The 19,214-nt window shown below is 36.4% G+C and overlaps 1 protein-coding gene and 1 non-coding gene across 4 annotated transcripts in view; one reads left to right on the top strand and one right to left on the bottom strand.

Moving 5' to 3' along the window:
* Positions 1–19,214, top strand: part of adcy2a (adenylate cyclase 2a) — a 157,243-nt gene that overhangs the window by 28,231 nt on the left and 109,798 nt on the right. For all 3 annotated transcript variants that reach the window (XM_026284118.1, XM_026284119.1, XM_026284120.1), the window contains exon 2: positions 908–1,105. In XM_026284118.1, the coding sequence (XP_026139903.1) occupies positions 908–1,105 (198 nt within the window). The remainder of the gene's footprint in view (positions 1–907; positions 1,106–19,214) is intronic.
* Positions 16,150–16,221, bottom strand: trnae-cuc (transfer RNA glutamic acid (anticodon CUC)). Its single transcript has one exon. It is a non-coding gene; the product is annotated as a tRNA-Glu (tRNA).

Raw genomic sequence — 19,214 nt, forward strand, 5'->3', positions numbered from 1 at the left:
CCCATCTACTTGATTGGCTCTGTGACACTCTCTCATCTCCACCTGTAGCAGGTGTGTGGTGAGTGCACTGGTGCCATTATACTGTAGCTGCCTTTGCATCATCCAGGTGGATGCTGAACACTGGTGGTGGTTGAGGAAAGACATCCGCCCCCCTGGACACATGATTGTAAAGCACTTTGAAGGATTTAGACTCTGTCATGGAAATCATGTGTAAACACTAAGTAAGTAATTTAACAATCAACTGACAATTAATTCATACCTATTGTAGTATGCTGTATGCCAAGGACGAGGGATTTGTACAATGAATAGATGGATTATTTAGCTCTTGGCACCATCTTCTGACAAATCGTGGCAAAATCAAACCAAAAATCACACCTGTAAAATCAAACCAAAGCCTTTAGGATTATACAATTACTGGCACGTGTGTTTGATTTGAGATGGAACTTAGAAATGTTGAAACCTGATTTAAGCGATCCTTTTATCCAAAAGCAAATTACTTTTGACAATAAAACAAGCTAAAGCAGTTAATTCAGGGGAGACCAATGAATTAGTACTTCTGTACACGCAACATTTTTTTACCAACCAGTGTAGTGCAATGCTGAAGGGTTTGTGTAATGTAAATAATAAATAATAATTATATTCTTAATGTGTAATTATTTTGTGATCCTTCACACATTGCATTTGTTGTTATAACTACCATGCATAATAGTAGTGGGGCAATTTGTAACCTATAGAGAAACAAATTAACCTGCAAAGGTCAATGCTCAGTCCCCCAGTTTGACAAGTGTCTTTGGGTTCATTGGCAGACACTAGTTTATCTGGTAAACTATTATCCAATTATGTGATGCGGGTGCAGTTGGAAGGTGAAATTAAAGTTCTTCTTTGTAACACTGCAATCTCTCTGCAGGATATCGAGGATCACATCGTCTTTGTAATCACTGTCCCCACTGCGCTGGCTATTTTCCTCACTATCTTTGTTCTGGCCTGCATCGAGTCCATCTTCAAGAAGCTGCTCCGAGTTTTCTCCTTGGTGATCTGGGCCTGCCTGGTTGCCATGGGTTACCTCTTTATGTTTTTTGGAGGAATCATCTGTCCCTGGGATCAGGTAAGATTGAGTGCATTATCGGCTATCTAAGGTTGTTTTCAGTCATAGGCCTTTTACCTGATACATTTCAGATGATGTAATCTTGAGAATCAGTAGGAATGAGTAACATGAGAATGACTGGAAGGAGAAATAACACAACACTTTAGTCAAAAAGGAAGGTGTATGCATACTTACGTAAGGGACAGCCTCTGGAGAACAAATGAAATTATGGATCAGCGTCATCTTTACTAGGCAAATTGCCATTTGTCAAGTCAGCTGCTTTCCTGTGATGTACAGAGGTAATTTTATGAGAGCGCTCCATACCAGAATTAAGTGAAAAGACCAGAAAATTCTTATCAAAAATTAAAGAATTACAGAAAGATAAAATATTTATGTGGAGAACATAGAGATAAAAATAATAATAACAATTATTATTTATTTATTTGTTAAATTTCACATTAGGGATACTGTTTTACCCCAATATATGGAATCTCATGGAAGACTCTGAAACTGTGATCAGTAATACTGGCAAGTCAGTAATAAGTGATTTATTTATTTATTTATTTATTATTATTCAACTGAATCTATTCTGCTGTGTTTTATATCAGTTCGAACATAGATTTTACAAACAATTATAACCCATAAGATGTAACCCAACCTGTCCAAATGCATTATACAGTTTAACCCTGTTCAGTGAATTATTATGTCAGGTGTAAAGATTTTACTTGACAAAAGCATTTTATAGTCTTCTACTATAAGATTCAAATTATCCTGCTTTCTTTTCCCTCATGTTGATTATATAAAGTATGTGTGCTATTCCCATGGCAGGTGAGCCACCCCATGTTTGACCTGCAAGTCCAGTGAGGATAATTATGTTCAAAATTAATCAAAATGCTGCAAATGTGTGAATGTGTGACCTGGGAATTCAGATAGTAATCAGAAGTCTGGCCTAGCTATTCTGCACATTCCTATTACAAATTAATAATTTATTCTTCAAGGAAAAAATAAATAAATAATTAAAATAAGAAAATAAATTAATAAATTAACAAACATCTGCCATTATTTGGGTAAAACTGTATGAAAATGTTTAAATGGAAAATATAAGGAGCCAATGATTTGCTGTGTTTACATAAGACTCATTGTGTCTCAATCGCTGACATATTGTATCTCTGGAGTAGATGACATATGGTGAAAGACAAACAAGGCTAATGTCAGACGTGTAAAGAGGGATGACTTCCTGTGTTAGTCAATATCTCTGCTTGGTTCCAGATTAAGGGCAGATATAGAAGTTCTCAATACATAGACCCAATCGTAATCTTCAATAAAACAAAAGCTTCACTTTTTGGTAAAATATTTGAGCAAAATTGTGTCATATACACTAACCACTTTAGCTATCACTGATGTAGTGCTGTGAGTATGGAAAATTCTTTAGGCTTTTGATACCTAAGCAATGTTCACACTAATTTTTCACACACTATATCTATAATGATAACGTATCGTTTTTTTGTTTTGTTTTTTAAGAAAGATTTTGATTCCAGCTGATGAATAATTAAAAACATTGACAGCTGATCAGAAACCACCTGGCAGCGAAGAGCTTGAGTATTTAAAGTGGAAGATGACATAACACACAATAAATAAAATGTTATCCTTCTTTGGTGCGGACACTAATATAGTTATATTATACCAATTAATTATAGTTATGTTTAAATTTATCAGCCTGCCATCCAACAAAAAACTACCATATAGGTCGTTTGTGCAAGCATTTATTACGACCTAAATTTACGTTTTAAAGTTAAGCGCCCTCTAGTGGGAGTAAAAATAATGACAGTATCGAGTTGCGTTTGTCGTCATTAATTGACGTATAACGTCATTACCAATCAAAACGCACGTTTATTTAAATGCAATGTGTGGGCGTTTTACACCGATCTCACAGTATTTCCTACATATTTTACTACTGTAGGTGGCTTATTCGTTCGAATGACCACACCTAACCCCACCCCTAAACCTAACCCTCACAGAAATCATGCTAAATTATGATTTTTGAGCATATACATTTTCGCACACGTCTGTTCCCTGGGATCGAACCCATGATAGCATGATTACATATCAAGGTATAACACAATAATCTACTAACTGAGCTACACGAAAACACAAACCAGAGGGCAAATAAAAGAGTACAAAACATTCATATGAAAATGACCTTTTACCTATAGGGGGCAATTGTATTATACGCTCTGATGGGTCGTATTTCAGGGATTTGGACAAACGACCTATACAAGCTTATTGGTTGAAGGACAGGTTGAAATTTATCCTTCTTTGTGTGAATTGCCCTTTACAGTATCTCCTAGCCAGGGGTTTTTAAATCTGTTCTAGAGGACACCCAACACTGCACATTTTGTATGTCTTTCTCATCTAACACACATGATTCAAACCATTAGTTCTTTAGTAAAGACTGCAACCAAAGGCACTATAAGGCAAGCCTAAGACCTTTAGCAAAAAAAACATAACGGCTAACTATTTTTAGAGTTTACCATAAATAATAATAAAAAAATGGTGTTTTATAAGATAAGTCACTGCTGGGATATAGCTTATGGCACTTCCCATTCATTCCTATGGTATCTGTAAACAGCGATTGAGTGCCGTACAACTCTGACTGAAATTCAGTGATGTCAAAGGCTGTAATGTGATTGGTTATTAAAGGCACACGTGATCCAAGTTAGCCGTTATGCTTTCTCAAATAGTAAGTATACAGACCCTCTCATCTCCCTATAGTAAGACAATCTCTGCTGCAAGACCTGAATTTGGTGTGTCTGATAAGGGAGACATACAAAATGTGCAGGGCTTTGTATGCGTGTCTCCGCTAAACTCTGCATACTTCAGAGAGCAAGCATTTCCAAGCCCATGTGCTTTATGATAGCAGTAACTTACAGTTAGTCTGAGCTTCTGTTTTTATTTATTTTCCTTTTATATTTTAGTGAATTTAACTGTTTAAAAAGCATTACTTTTGCTCATAGATTGTAATGTTGCAATGTTTTAATGTAATGTGATTTTCCCCTTTTTAGCACATAATCTATACCATAGCCTTCATGGTAACATTCACTATATTTGTCTTCATAGATTCTGGCCTTGTTTCAATAGACAACATTAGGCAGGATGCGAAATAAAAATAATAAGAATACCGAAATATAATATAATACCCAAAAGCAGGTAATTAATTAGGTTCTTTTGTATGTAGGTAACAATGAAAAACAATAAATTAAGCAATGATTAAAGAGGTTGCTTCTGAATGTGCATACCACTTAATTTAGATTAAAAAACTCATTAAGATGCTTGGATGCTCTTCTATCTGTATCTGTTTGAAAACATCTAGGTCATTAATGTTAGCATATGGTACTGCTAAAGCTGTGATGCATAGTAATTTCCCAGCCACATTACTTAACAAAGATGTTGCTTTAATGATCAATGAAATGCCTTGATAAGCACAGTTTTCTTTCATGTATTTACATATTTCTAATTGAAACAGGAATTTACTTCAAAAGCTTTTTAAATAGCCAATCATATTAGGCATATGGTATTCTGATGGAGGGCATTTGACATTTAAAATCTAGAGAGCATTTGATTCGACTGAAATTTCCATATCCTTATTTTGAGATGTCATTAATTAGTTTTGGTCCATTTTTGTATGTTTACTTAATTTAAATTGGTCAACTAGAATATCCTACACCACATGGTTGTAAAGATAGCACTAAAGCTAAGAGTCATGACCTAAAAGCTTTATAACAAAGCTGCACACAAAATTTCGATATGATTCTCCTGTTGTTCTGTGTAGCACCTCTAGTATGTGAAACAAGTTCCATTAAAAACAAAACAACAACAACAAGAATAATAATAAAAAAAAATCACTACTTCAGAAACTGATAAGACTGTACACTAACAACAAGTATGTAGCCACACGTTTCTGATTTCCTATGTGGTTTGAGCCATAAAGGAAGTAAGAAACCAAACAACAAAGAGTCTCTAGTATACACCATAGCTCAGCTGCTGCTTTTAATGCAGAGAGGCTTTCACGTCATCCTAATCGTGCTGGTTGCAGGGGAAAGAATAAGAGTTCCAAATTATCCTTCATCACAGTAAGGCTTCATACGCTGCCACAGTCAACGCTTATTATTAAGTGTTTGCAGTAAAAAAAAACACAGGATAATTGACAGGCCGCTGCTGCCCGTCATCATGAAAGATTATCATTTTCACGTGTTTTTAAACCTTGCCAATTTAAACATTCAAAAGAGTTTAAAGCATCCAAATACAAGATGTGGAAAAGCTCAACTGAGTAGCTGGTTACTCATGCGTTGTGTTCTGTGCGCAGGCAGAGAGCCGCGTCTCATAGACAGCAACACTGAAACGAGCTTTCCTTTCTGAAGTTCTCCTCGAAATTCCTCCTGCACCTGAACGAACAAATACAAATTGAAGTTTAAACAAACAAGCTGATGTAATGTTAATTCAAGAAAATGAAAGAAAGAAAATTGCTCACTGCTCTTGACTGGATTACTTTGTAGTTTTAACAAGAATTAATGCAGAGTCAAACCAACATTTATTCAGACACCAGATATACTTTTTGAATATTTGTTTTTTGTTTTACTAGTAGGTGCAGGACACTATAATTTATGAAAGTGGGTAGAGCAAAATAAATCGAACTGTGAAATATTATACCCAAAAATTCTTCATACTACTAGTTTATCTTCTGGTAAGATACCCAACATACAGAGACCAGGGTTTTTGTGTAATGGTAGGCTGAAAATGTTATTAACAAAATGTACAATCTTTTCCCATAGTTCTTTAACCTTATCACATTCATACAACATATGAACCATAGTACAAATATCGGTATTACATCTCCAGCACAGATCATCATTTCTTAGTTTAAGACTAGCCATCCAGTAACACTTGTTAAAAATTTTATAGGTTATCAGTTCACATTGAATTTAACGGACACAAGTATGCTATTTAGATACAACCTGCTTCCACATTTCATCCTTAATTGTTTCCCCCAGATCTCTTTCCCATGCCATTTTAAGTCCACTTAAATTAGATGCACTAACATCTCTAATTAAGGCATAGAAAGCTGAACAACCTCCTTTTTTATTATTAATTGTAACAAAGATGCATTGTATATCTGTTGGTGGGTCAGGGGCATTTTTAATGGTCACCAGGAGACAATGTCTTATTTGCAGGTATTTCCAAAAGTCATTGTTCGGTAGGTTATACTTTTGTTTAAAATGATTAAATGAGACCACATGTTCTCCTTCATAAAGATTGTCGAATGACCATATCCCTTTATTGGCCCACTGTGTCCAGTAGAAAGGCTTCTTATCTATTTGTAATTTAGTATTATACCAGATTGAGGCTTTAGATGTTAGCCATGGGGTTTGTATGAAGTTTTGTTTATACAATTTACAGCTTTCTCTAACAAACCTCAGAACAGGATTCTGGTCAGGTATTGGTCCGGCAAGTTGTGTCAAGAAAACCTCTGTTGGAAAAGGGGCCAACATTTCCATTTCAATATGTACCCACGTAAGGTCTACATTAGGCACCATATTGATTTTAGTCCACTGTGAAAGTGAAAACGACCAATGATACCAATCAACTCTGGGCAGAGAGAGCCCACCCAAACTTTTATCAGAATATAATATGTTACAATTAAAAAAGGGGTTTCTTCCCTTGCCAAATAAAGGATTTGACTTTTTTCAGAAGAGATAGTGTAATGCAAGGGGGGGGGGGGGGCATATATGACAAATTGTTAATTTTGGGAACAATTATAATTTTTATAAGATTTAACAATTAATTTTATATCCAGATATTTGAGAAAAGTCATCAGGTTTGATTGTATATTTAATTTTTACAGTGAAGACTATGCAGTGCTACTTTACATTTAATTATTCGGTTTCTGTACCTGGACCCAAACTTGAATAAACTAAAACATTGAGTAAATAGCACAAATAAATAAATAGAATGAACATACAAATTAAACAATTTCAAACAGGGCCCACTAGTACAACCTGCACCGGGGCCCCTGCAAACACTAGCTACGGCCCTGCATATGTAAAATTATTGTCAAAATTAGGGTTTCATTTAATTATTATTCTATAACATCTCGTCTATCATTTATGAAAATTTCTTGGCAAAATACACTTGTTTAGTGCAGAAAAATTGCGATTTATTACATCAAGAAGAAAAGTTTTTATCTCATTAAGAGTGTGTAGGAGGTGTTGTCTCTTAACACCACAAAGACAGTTAACCTATCAAAATAAATCAAGTAACATATAATAAAGGTATATCAATGAACATTTCCCACCAGTCTTGTGTACATTTCATTTATTTTTTATAACATTTTATTTACCCAATTTTATTTATTAATATAGTGAGATGGCAGAGCGCAATAAAACAATGCAGTCTGAGTTAATCTCGCTTGATCAATCGTGGTGATGTCACTGCCCGAATTTTTTTAAATAATGGACTATTTCATATCCAGAGATGAAGAATCAGATGATGGTGTTACTAAAGGAGGAGTCCGATGACAGTCTGTTATATGCACAGTACACTGCACTCACTTTTCTAACTACAAGTTACACTATTTGTGCTATTCATACATACAAGGGGTGATCAAAATTTCAGAGACTATGCCCATCAGGAGAAATAATGGAAAACTGTCCTCTTCAGGGTAACGCTAGTCTGTTTGTGTAATGATGCAGTATAGCGCTTTTTTTTTGCACAGCCCTAACATCTAGTTAACAAAGCTAAACAGCGTTGCCCTTTGTGTAATAAGTTACAGAAACTGTTAAACACACCAACTTAAATAATAAAATACACTTACTGGGTTGTGGTCCATAAACAACGCCTTCTCCAGACAAAGAGGGAACTGCTCCATCTTTCAAGAATAATCTTTGTGCGAATCCGGCATTAAACTGATTGAGATTGAGGAAGTTTGTCCTAAGCAAGCTGTCCTCAGCAAAATGAGCTGCACATAGTTTTACATGTGGATTATAATTTTCGGGAACCGATTTTAACATAAATTGTAACCATTAATCTCCAAGTACAGCGTCCCTGGGAAGGCCAAACAAAGTTGATTGGACTCAGAGATGAAAATAACAGCGTTTCAATGACATGGCGACAAACAGAAATGCAGCTCTTCCTCCTTGTCCGTCGGAGCACAACAAGACCATGCCCCCCTTTTTGTAAATTCATGTTGGCGGAGGTTAGTCAAAAAAAAAACGTTTTAGTGACGTCATTACTGCAGGAACTAGAGGGATGTAGTCCAATCGGGTCGTTTTTTGTAGGCAAATTCTGTTAAATAAAATATCTCGCTTGGCATTGAACTTTAAGCTTTAGAATTGTACAGATATTATTTTTACTCTAACAACAACATTACACACTAACTAAAGTTTAAAACATGGGATCACAAAGAAGCAGACCTTAAGTAATAAAGACATACAAATTATAAGAATTAAGCTTCTTATTGCATAATAAAAGTGGAAAGTAGGTAAGACTTGAAACCTCACAAAAAATGCATGCCATGGTTCGGACAAAGCTGCTACTATCTTCATTCAAATTTGAGGGGAACAGTCCTCTCATCATAAAGAACATTTCAGTGTGTGTCAATTTTAAGCTCAGGTCCTAATTATGACTACTGGTTAGGTTGCAACCCTCTAGCACAACTTGGCAATTGAATCGCCATTGGCTAGTAAATACTTCAGTTTACTCGCCAGACTGAGTGATATATATATACACTTTTAACATCAGTTAGTCAAGCTTTATAATAATAAATTATTATTTAATATAACTTAAGTAATTAGAAGTACATTTTATAACCATGTTTTAATGCAAATTAGTCATTTTAACTGAACATTTTAACTTGAGAGGTGGTTGTTTTTTATGTCATTCAGTGTTTCTGACAACAACAAAAAAATTGGGGACAAAACTAACAAAAATACTGATAGGATAATAATGAATCAATTCTTTGGATTTGCTGAAGTCAAAACAGGGACAATAATAGGTGAGCACCAGCCAATGGGATTGATGTTCTCGTATTAGCACCACCCACTGCTGGAAAACCCGGCTGTTTTTAAAAGCTGAAGAATTCCATAGGAACGCCATTATTTTGACAGGAAAATACAACAAATAATATTGTTTAAATGTAGCGAGTGAGTTCACTCACTCACTCTCTCTCGGTCTCTGTGTGTGTGTGAGAGAAAGCGACGGTTATTTGTGTGCCTTCACACTAGAGTTTACGGTACATTAAATACAGGAGCGCTGTGTATCCATTGAGATTAACTGAGAACTATCACAGATCGCTTGACGGAGAGTAAAACTCTGAAGCCCTCAGTCAAAGTCAGAGTGTTTGCGAGTGAAAATATATATGTGGTAAACTTATACTTAGCCTCCAACTTACACACTGGCAATTATTCAACACGCCAAAGTGGATAGTTGGAATAACTTTTTTACCCGCCACAAGCAAAATCCACCCACATTTGGCGGGTTGGCGGTGTTAATATCAAGCCCTGGCTATCAGACAACTTCACATAGTCATAACTTTTGTTATGTTCAAGTAGTTTGGGAAGAGCATGAACTCAGCTTTCATATGGTATCAAAACCTAAAAAAAGGTAAAATTTCACCATTTGTTGGGTTTTCCCAGAATGCATCTCATAATTGTTTATATATATTTATAGATTTATTTAAAAGCGTCATATGATGCAATTTCAAGTTTTCCTTTCTCTTTGGAGTCTTAAAAGCTCTTGGTGCATAAAGAAGATCTGTGATGTGCAAAGACTGAAGTCTCAAATCCAAAGAGATATTCTTTATAAAAGTTAAGACTCATCCACGCCCCCCTAAAACGACTCGTTCTAACACGCCCCATATGTCCCACATGTCTATGTCATGATATGAGAAGATTTGCTTTAAACAAAATACATTGCGTCAAAGCACTGAACAACATTCATTTGGAAAACAGTGTCTCAATAATGCAGAATGATAGTTAAAGGCAGTTCATCATTGAATTCAGTTATGTCATCTCTGTTCAGTTTAAATAGTGTCTGTCCATTTATTTGCAATCAAGTCAACGATAGCGCTGTAGATGAAGTGACCCCAACTAAGCAAGCCAGAGGCGACAGCGGCAAGGAAACCGAAACTCCATCGGTGACAGAATGGAGAAAAAAACCTTGGGAGAAACCAGGCTCAGTTGGGGGTCAGTTCTCCTCTGACCAGACGAAACCAGTAGTTCAATTCCAGGCTGCAGCAAATTCAGATTGTGCAGAAGAATCATCTGTTTCCTGTGGTCTTGTCCTGGTGCTCCTCTGAGACAAGGTCTTTACAGGGGATCTGTATCTGGGGCTCTAGTTGTCCTGGTCTCCGCTGTCTTTCAGGGCAGTAGAGGTCCTTTCTAGGTGCTGATCCACCATCTGGTCTGGATACGTACTAGATCCGGGTGACTGCAGTGACCCTCTGATCTGTATACAGACTGGATCTGGTGGCTACGGTGACCTCGGAATAAGACAGAAACAGACAAATATTAGCGTAGATGCCATTCTTCTAATGATGTAGAAAGTACGGTGTTATATGAAGTGTTTCCGTTTCCAGTTTACCTAATTAATGCAGCCTAAATATCCTTTAACGGATTTGGATATTAAAAGCATATTAGTATGTTATGTGTATGCCAGGTTAAATAGATGGGTCTTTAATCTAGATTTAAACTGCAAGAGTGTGTCTGCCTCCCGAACAATGTTAGGTAGGTTATTCCAGAGTTTAGGCGCCAAATAGGAAAAGGATCTGCCGCCCGCAGTTGATTTTGATATTCTAGGTATTATCAAATTGCCTGAGTTTTGAGAACGTAGCGGACGTAGAGGAGTGTAATGTAAAAGGAGCTCATTCAAATACTGAGGTGCTAAACCATTCAGGGCTTTATAAGTAATAAGCAATATTTTAAAATCTATACGATGCTTGATAGGGAGCCAGTGCAGTGTGGACAGGACCGGGCTAATATGGTCATACTTCCTGGTTCTAGTAAGAACTCTTGCTGCTGCATTTTGGACTAGCTGTAGTTTGTTTACCAAGCGTGCAGAACAACCACCCAATAAAGCATTACAATAGTCTAACCTTGAAGTCATAAATGCATGGATTAACATTTCTGCATTTGACATTGAGAGCATAGGCCGTAATTTAGATATATTTTTGAGATGGAAAAATGCAGTTTTACAAATGCTAGAAACGTGGCTTTCTAAGGAAAGATTGCGATCAAGTAGCACACCTAGGTTCCTAACTGATGACGAAGAATTGACAGAGCAACCATCAAGTCTTAGACAGTGTTCCAGGTTATTACAAGCAGAGTTTTTAGGCCCTATGATTAACACCTCTGTTTTTTCTGAATTTAGCAGTAAGAAATTACTCGTCATCCAATTTTTTATGTCGACTATGCATTCCATTAGTTTTTCAAATTGGTGTGTTTCACCGGGCTGTGAGGAAATATAGAGCTGAGTACCATCAGCATAACAGTGAAAGCTAACACCATGTTTCCTGATGATATCTGCCAAGGGTAACATATAAAGCGTGAAGAGTAGCGGCCCTAGTACTGAGCCTTGAGGTACTCCATACTGCACTTGTGATCGATATGATACATCTTCATTCACTGCTACGAACTGATGGCGGTCATATAAGTACGATTTAAACCATGCTAATGCACTTCCACTGATGCCAACAAAGTGTTCAAGTCTATGCAAAAGAATGTTGTGGTCAATTGTGTCAAACACAGCACTAAGATCCAATAAAACTAATAGAGAGATACACCCACGATCAGATGATAAGAGCAGATCATTTGTAACTCTAAGGAGAGCAGTCTCAGTACTATGATACGGTCTAAATCCTGACTGGAAATCCTCACATATACCATTTTTCTCTAAGAAGGAATATAATTGTGAGGATACCACCTTTTCTAGTATCTTGGACAGAAAAGGGAGATTCAAGATTGGTCTATAATTAACAAGTTTTCTGGGGTCAAGTTGTGTTTTTTTTATGAGAGGCTTAATAATAGCCAGTTTGAAGGTTTTGGGGACATATCCTAATGACAATGAGGAATTAATAATAGTCAGAAGAGGACCTATGACTTCTGGAAGCACCTCTTTTAGGAGCTTAGATGGTATAGGGTCTAACATACATGTTGTTGGTTTAGATGATTTAACAAGTTTATACAATTCTTCCTCTCCTATAGTAGAGAATGAGTGGAACTGTTCCTCAGGGGGTCTATAGTGCACTGTCTGATGTGATACTGTAGCTGACGGCTGAATGGTTGCAATTTTATCTCTAATAGTATCGATTTTAGAAGTAAAGTAGTTCATAAAGTCATTACTGTTGTGGTGTTGGGAAATGTCAACACTTGTTGAGGCTTTATTTTTCATTAATTTAGCCACTGTATTGAATAAATACCTGGGGTTATGTTTGTTTTCTTCTAAAAGAATCATCTATCCAACCACCACGAAAGAGAACTACTATAAATAATCATAGCAGCCTAAACCTTCATTCTCTCTAGTCTTTCAGCATCCCTCCACCACCCTACCTCCTTACCATCAACCCATTCCAGGAGGGAGCACTCAGCGTTCCAATGCCGAGCTCAGACCCCTTTCCCTGGGCAGAATGCCAAATACGCATACTTCTTGCTTTATTATCTGCAAGGCAAACTTGTGAAACCAATGTCTGTTTCTATAAAGTGGGTCAGTTTCATATTTGCAAGGACAGTCTGGCGCTTCTGACTCACAGTATGTAAGTATGTTTACATATGTAAAGGATTTGCCACTGATGATTTAAACTTAAGTTTTGAGCAGATCACAAATTCAGACATGGTATTATGTTTACGGAGCGCAATACGCAATGCAATGCATAATAAGACAGTGTCAAGACAAGTCATTATAATCAGTATTGAAAGGTCCATAGAAATGTCACACTTGTCATCTCCGTTTTAATTCCGCCCCCACTGCAAGCGGCTACTCTCTCCAGCTGGAGTCAGGTTAGAGTAGTCACATAACTTATGGAGTCCATGACAATAAGGTAGCAATGCGTGAAGTAATGCTAACTCAGTCACTTCCGAATCAGGCATCTTATAATCAATACAGTGAATTCATGTGTTCAAGTTAATGTACTTGAATGAATCTGATATGAATCCATTGAGAAAACGAACTCAACTTCTCTAAATTCCCAGTTCCTAGGGATGATGGTCATTTGACTGCCAAATTTGCTATTTAATTAGCTACTGAGAAATGCAAAACTGCTGATAACACTGAGGGACCTAATATATGAATACTTAGATAGGTGTCATATTTTCATAGGTAGATGGGGATCAGCTGAGAGTCAATTGATGCGAGCTGGACTAACGTGACCTGCCAGAATTTACAATATGCTAGATTTTGAAGGCACTAGTTTTATTTTATTTTTTAAAGTATGTATAAAAATAACAACTGTATTGTATATTTAGATTAAATAAATGACATGGGATATTCCATCCAGTTGTTACTGTGCTCAAATCCATTTATTCATTACATTTAATATCCATTTATTCATTCAATTAGTTTCCAGTCTTTAATTTTCTGATTCACTTCAGTTTGCTATTCGGTTTGCTAAATTAGGAATAATCCAATCAGAATTTTTTTTTTTTAACCCTAGAACGTTGGTCTCCAAACTAAGTTCTGGAGGGCCAGTGCCCTGTCCACATTATTTGCAGTTTATGAATTGCGTTAATCATTTCAGGATCAAACACATTTCTTCGTATTTTAATTCAAGGTAGCTAAAATAATTTACATGTTACATGTACATGTTCAGTACCTTGACAGTTTTCCGGACAGATCTTATTGAGAGTCTTTTCCTGTTCTACACACAAGAGCCTGAACAATCTATATTTACTATATTTATTTATATGTTACTAAATATATATAGTTATATCACTATAAAATCACAGACAGAAAGACCTATCTATGATAAACTGTAGCATATAACTGAGTGCTCTTGCCTCGACCAAAAGACGTGTCCACACTAATCTCATACAAGTATAACATTTATGGTTTACTCTATCTGTGCAGACAAATAACTACCCTGTTTTAATTTAATCCTTGTGCACTGCTTTTTCCTTCTTTAGTCTGAGAGGAGACTTCACTCTGTTTCTGAGTGTCAAAGTGGTAACTAAGAAACATTCTAAGTAAAGGTCAAGATACTGGTCACGTGTTGCTAAGCCAGAGTGATGTGCTTTTTATCAAACAGGCTCTTGTGTCCATATCCCTTGGGGATTTATTGCTGTTGACATCTGCTGCATTATTTGTTTGATTTTGTAGAAAACAAACCATTTTCTGAACAAGGTTCAATGATAATAAATGAGTAGATTTGAGAGATGACCAAAGCTGCCCTGAAGATTTCAATTAAATCACAGGAACAAATTGCATTTTAGTTTATAACTGTTGTTGGTCATAAAGAGGGAATGTCAGGGGTTTCCATTTTAAGTGCAAGATATTGGTATAGTATGATTATAAAAATCTCAATAAGTCACTTTTATTATAATCAGTCATCCTGAAAGTACTGTTTTCATTTTTCTTCTTTTCTCTGTCTATCACGTTTATAGGGCTATTTGTGTTGATGAGATGAGAGAATTTTCACATCAGTGGGTGTCACAGCATTAATGTCTGGCTGAGGCAACTACTGTTGTCTAGTCTCTTAAAGGTGCTGTAGCGAACTGTTGTAAAAAAATATTTTTTACATATTTGTTAAAACTTTCATTATGTCGTGACAGTAGAATATGAGACAGATAATCTGTGAAAAAAAAATCAAGCTCCTCTGGCTCCTCCCAGAGGTCCTATTGCCATTTGCAGAAACTCCATCGCTCCCAGTAAAAAAAACAACCAATCAGAGCTGCGGTAAGTAACTTTGTTTGTGTTCAAAATGTAGAAAAATGTATATAATAAGCGAGTACACCATGAATCCATTTTCCAAACCGTGTTTTTGGCTTGTCCTGAATCACTAGGGTGCACCTATAATAAGTGTTTATATTCGGACTATTTTAGATTGCTTCGGGGGCACCGCGGCGGAGTAACTCAGTACCTTTTGTGATTCTTCATAGACATAAACAGAGAGAAGTAGTTCCGGCTACGATGTTCTTCCGCAAGACGCAAGCAGTTCTGTTTATTAACCGCTAGAGCGTCAAAAGTTCCCTACCGCAGCTTTAATGGCTGGTCATGATATGTCTGCATGAGTTTCATGAGATGTTTGCTAGAGTAACAGATAACATTTGAAGATATCCTAAAATGAAGAAAAAAAATAAATAAATCAAAATACTTTTTTTATGTATTCCATGGGAATTAAAACCTAGGTGTTGCTACCATCATGCTCTACTGTTTAAATATTAAAGGAATACAGTCCTGGTTTGTAGTGAGATTCAACATTAACAGATATAATAATAATAAATAATAATAATAATCAATAATAATAATAATAATAATTATTTATGTCCAAACTCAGATGTCAGATTAAATCTATACTTTATGGTATCACAGATTAAATTTTCATTAGATAGATAGATTAGATTTTCATTGTTAAAAGTGAAAGTCTGGGACATATGTAAAACAATAACATTGATTCAGTATGTACAATGCATGGTTAATAATAATCAACCTAATGCAACATTAAACTGTCTGTGGTTGAAGAAATCTACAGTATGTATTGCAGCCATAAGTGACATGAAATTCAGCCAAGTATGGTGACCCATACTCAGAATTTGTGCTTTGCATTTAACCCATCCGAAGTGCACACACACTGTGTACACACACCCGGAGAAGTGGGCAGCCATTTATGCTGCGGCGCCCGGGGAGCAGTTGGGGGTTCAGTGCCTTGCTCAAGGGCACCTAAGTCGTGGTATTAAAGGTGGAGAGAGAACTGTACATGCACTCCCCCCACCTACAATTCCTGCCGGGGCCGAGACTCGAACTCACAACCTTTCGATTGCCAGTACGACTCTCTTACCATTAGGCCACAACTTCCCTAAAGAGCTTTCCCTGACCGGGAATCGAACATGGGCCGCGGCAGTGAGAGCGCCGAATCCTAACCACTAGACCACCAGGGAAAGTCATTCCACTGAGATTTGTAAATGAATTGGAATGACTTATTTAGATACTTGAGCATTGTTTTAATAGACAGCAGTTCATTGTTCATTGCAAGGTCATTGTAAACTACCCACATATTCACTTGGAAGTCCACAGGTCAAACACAGGGCAATTCAGATTGGCATTAACTTTCTGTGTGCTATACAACTGCCATTATTTTAATGTGAACATTTTTCAATGAATCTGGCTGTAGACGCAGATTTTTATATCTTTTCAGAAATATTGTAAACACTTATGGGCATCTATATGCATGAATTAGATATAAATGCTTAAAGATTTAAATGCTTAAATCGCTGTGATGATTCCCTAACACAAATTGCTGTGTAGAGCAGATGCTGTGTGAAAAGAATTGTATCCATTTGAGTCTTGGTTGAGCCAGGAGCCCAATCTTTGTGAAGTTTACATGTTCTCCCTATGTTGGTGTGGGCCTCCTCCAGGTGCTCTGGTTTACCCCACAGTGCACTATAAAAACATGCAGGAATAATATATTTGTTACAGAGTAAACAGGTTGAGAGGCATGCAAATCTATTTGTAAAGCTTTATTTTAAGACGTGATCATAACAGGCAAGGGACAGACAATGCCACACAGGTATATCAATGGCAAGACAAAAAAGTAGTCATATAAACAGGCGTGGGTTCTGAGTTCAAGTCCTTGTGGACCTTTACTGGTCCTCTCCCCTCTCTCTCACCCACTTCACTTCTTGTCAACCTACTGTCCTATCTAAATAAAAGAGATAAAATGCCAAAAATACATTTTTAAAATGTCTCTCTCCTTCTCCCTCTCTTTTATATAAATCCCAATATAAAACCTCTCCATTTTCTTCTTCTTCTTCGACTTCTTCTTCTTCTGTGAATCATTTATTTTCCAGTGTAAATCTAAAAAGAGAGGAAAACGGATACATTTTTGCAGTATATCAAGCTTCATTGCTGAACTGATACTGGGGGTGTATTACAGAATATTTCTTATCTTAGGTCTTAATTTAAGATATACGTTAAATTAGGATTTTTTTTCTTTTTTTTTTTGCAAATTCGTATGAAAGAAGCATATCTTAATTTGAATTGGAATTCTTATTATATCTTATAAAATCATATCTTACCTCTTAGTTAGGAAATCTTAAATTGCATTATCAAGTTCAACAATCCACTCTCAGGTTGTTACCAAGCAACTCAACACTGCAAAAACTGCTGATGAGTTAAACAAAATAAATAAACAAACCCAGCAAGCTTTTAATGGAAATTGAAACTTTGATAAGTTATGTAGAAAAGGCAAAGCCAACACAATTTGGTAAGTATTCACCTTCGCTCACTCTCAAAGACAAAGGCAGGCAGTGGGCAAGAGTTGTCTTTCTAGTCAAGTCAAGTCACCTTTATTTATATAGCGCTTTAAACAAAATACATTGCGTCAAAGCAACTGAACAACATTCCTTAGGAAAACAGTGTTTCAATAATGCAAAATGATAGTTAAAGGCAGTTCATCATTGAATTCAGTGATGTCATCTCTGTTCAGTTAAATAGTGCCTGTGCATTTATATTTGCAATCAAGTCAACGATATCACTGTAGATGAAGTGACCCCAACTAAGCAAGACAGAGGCGACAGTGGCAAGGAACCGAAACTCCATCAGTGACAGAATGGAGAAAAAAACCTTGGGAAAAACCAGGCTCAGTTGGGGGACCAGTGCTCCTCCGACCAGACGAAACCAGTAGTTAAATTCCAAGCTGCAGCAAAGTCAGATTTTGCAGAAGAATCATCTGTTTCCTGTGGTCTTGTCCTGGTGGTCCTCTGAGACAAGGTCTTTACAGGGGATCTGTATCTGGGGCTCTAGTTGTCCTGGTCTCTGCTGTCTTTCATGGATGTAGAGGTCCTTTCTAGGTGCTGATCCACCATCTGGTCTGGATACATACTGGATCCGGGTGACTGCAGTGACCCTCTGATCTGGATACAGACTGGATCTGGTGGCTACGGTGACCTCGGAATAAGAGAGAAAGAGACAAATATTAGCGTAGATGCCATTCTTCTAATGATGTAGCAAGTACATAGGGTGTTATGGGAAGTGTTCCCGGTTCCACTTTACCTAATTAATGCAGCCTAAAAATCCTTTAAAATATTTGGATATTAAAAGTATATTAGTATGTTATGTGTAAGCCAAGTGAAAGAGATGGGTCTTTAATCTAGATTTAAACTGCAAGAGTGTGTATGCCTCCCGAACAATATTAGGTAGGTTATTCCAGCGTTTAGGCGCCAAATAGGAAAAGGATCTGCCGCCCGCAGGTGGTTTTGATATTCTAGGTATAATCAAATTGCCTGAGTTTTGAGAACGTAGCGGACGTAGAGGATTATAATGTAAAAGGAGCTCATTCAAATACTGAGGTGCAAATCCATTCAGCGCTTTATAAGTAATAAGCAATATTTTAAAATCTATACGATTTCTGCCAATATAAATCTACATTCTCCATTTTCAATTATTAATTAATGTAATTGTTGGACAGTGCAATTGTAAGTGGTTGTTCCGTTAGTCACTGTTCAAATAATTTAATATAAGTTAAGTTAGTTTAAAATAAATAAGTTAGGACAGCTGTGGGGTTAATTCAGTTTTTATGATTATGATTGTCAAGTTAGAAGGTTTCTGTAATACCCCTTCCTATCTGTAGCTAAGATAATTTACTTAGGAAATGCTATTATGTAATTGCTAACTGTAATTACCATGGTTACCAAACAGATTAAATGATATTTTAAAGGTACAGTGGATATAAAATGTTTACACACCCTTGTTAAATTGGCAGGTTTCTGTGATGTAAAAAAAATAAAATAAGTAAAAGACCAAGATTAATAATTTCAAAACTTTTTCCACCTTTAGTGTAAACTATTACGTCTACAACTCAATAATAAAAAAAAAAAAAAAAAAAAAAAAAAAAAAAACGACTGCTATCTTTTGGGAATTATCTTTGTTCCAC

This window comes from Carassius auratus, chromosome 16 (genome assembly GCF_003368295.1).
Source record: "Carassius auratus strain Wakin chromosome 16, ASM336829v1, whole genome shotgun sequence".
Lineage (NCBI taxonomy): Eukaryota > Metazoa > Chordata > Actinopteri > Cypriniformes > Cyprinidae > Carassius > Carassius auratus.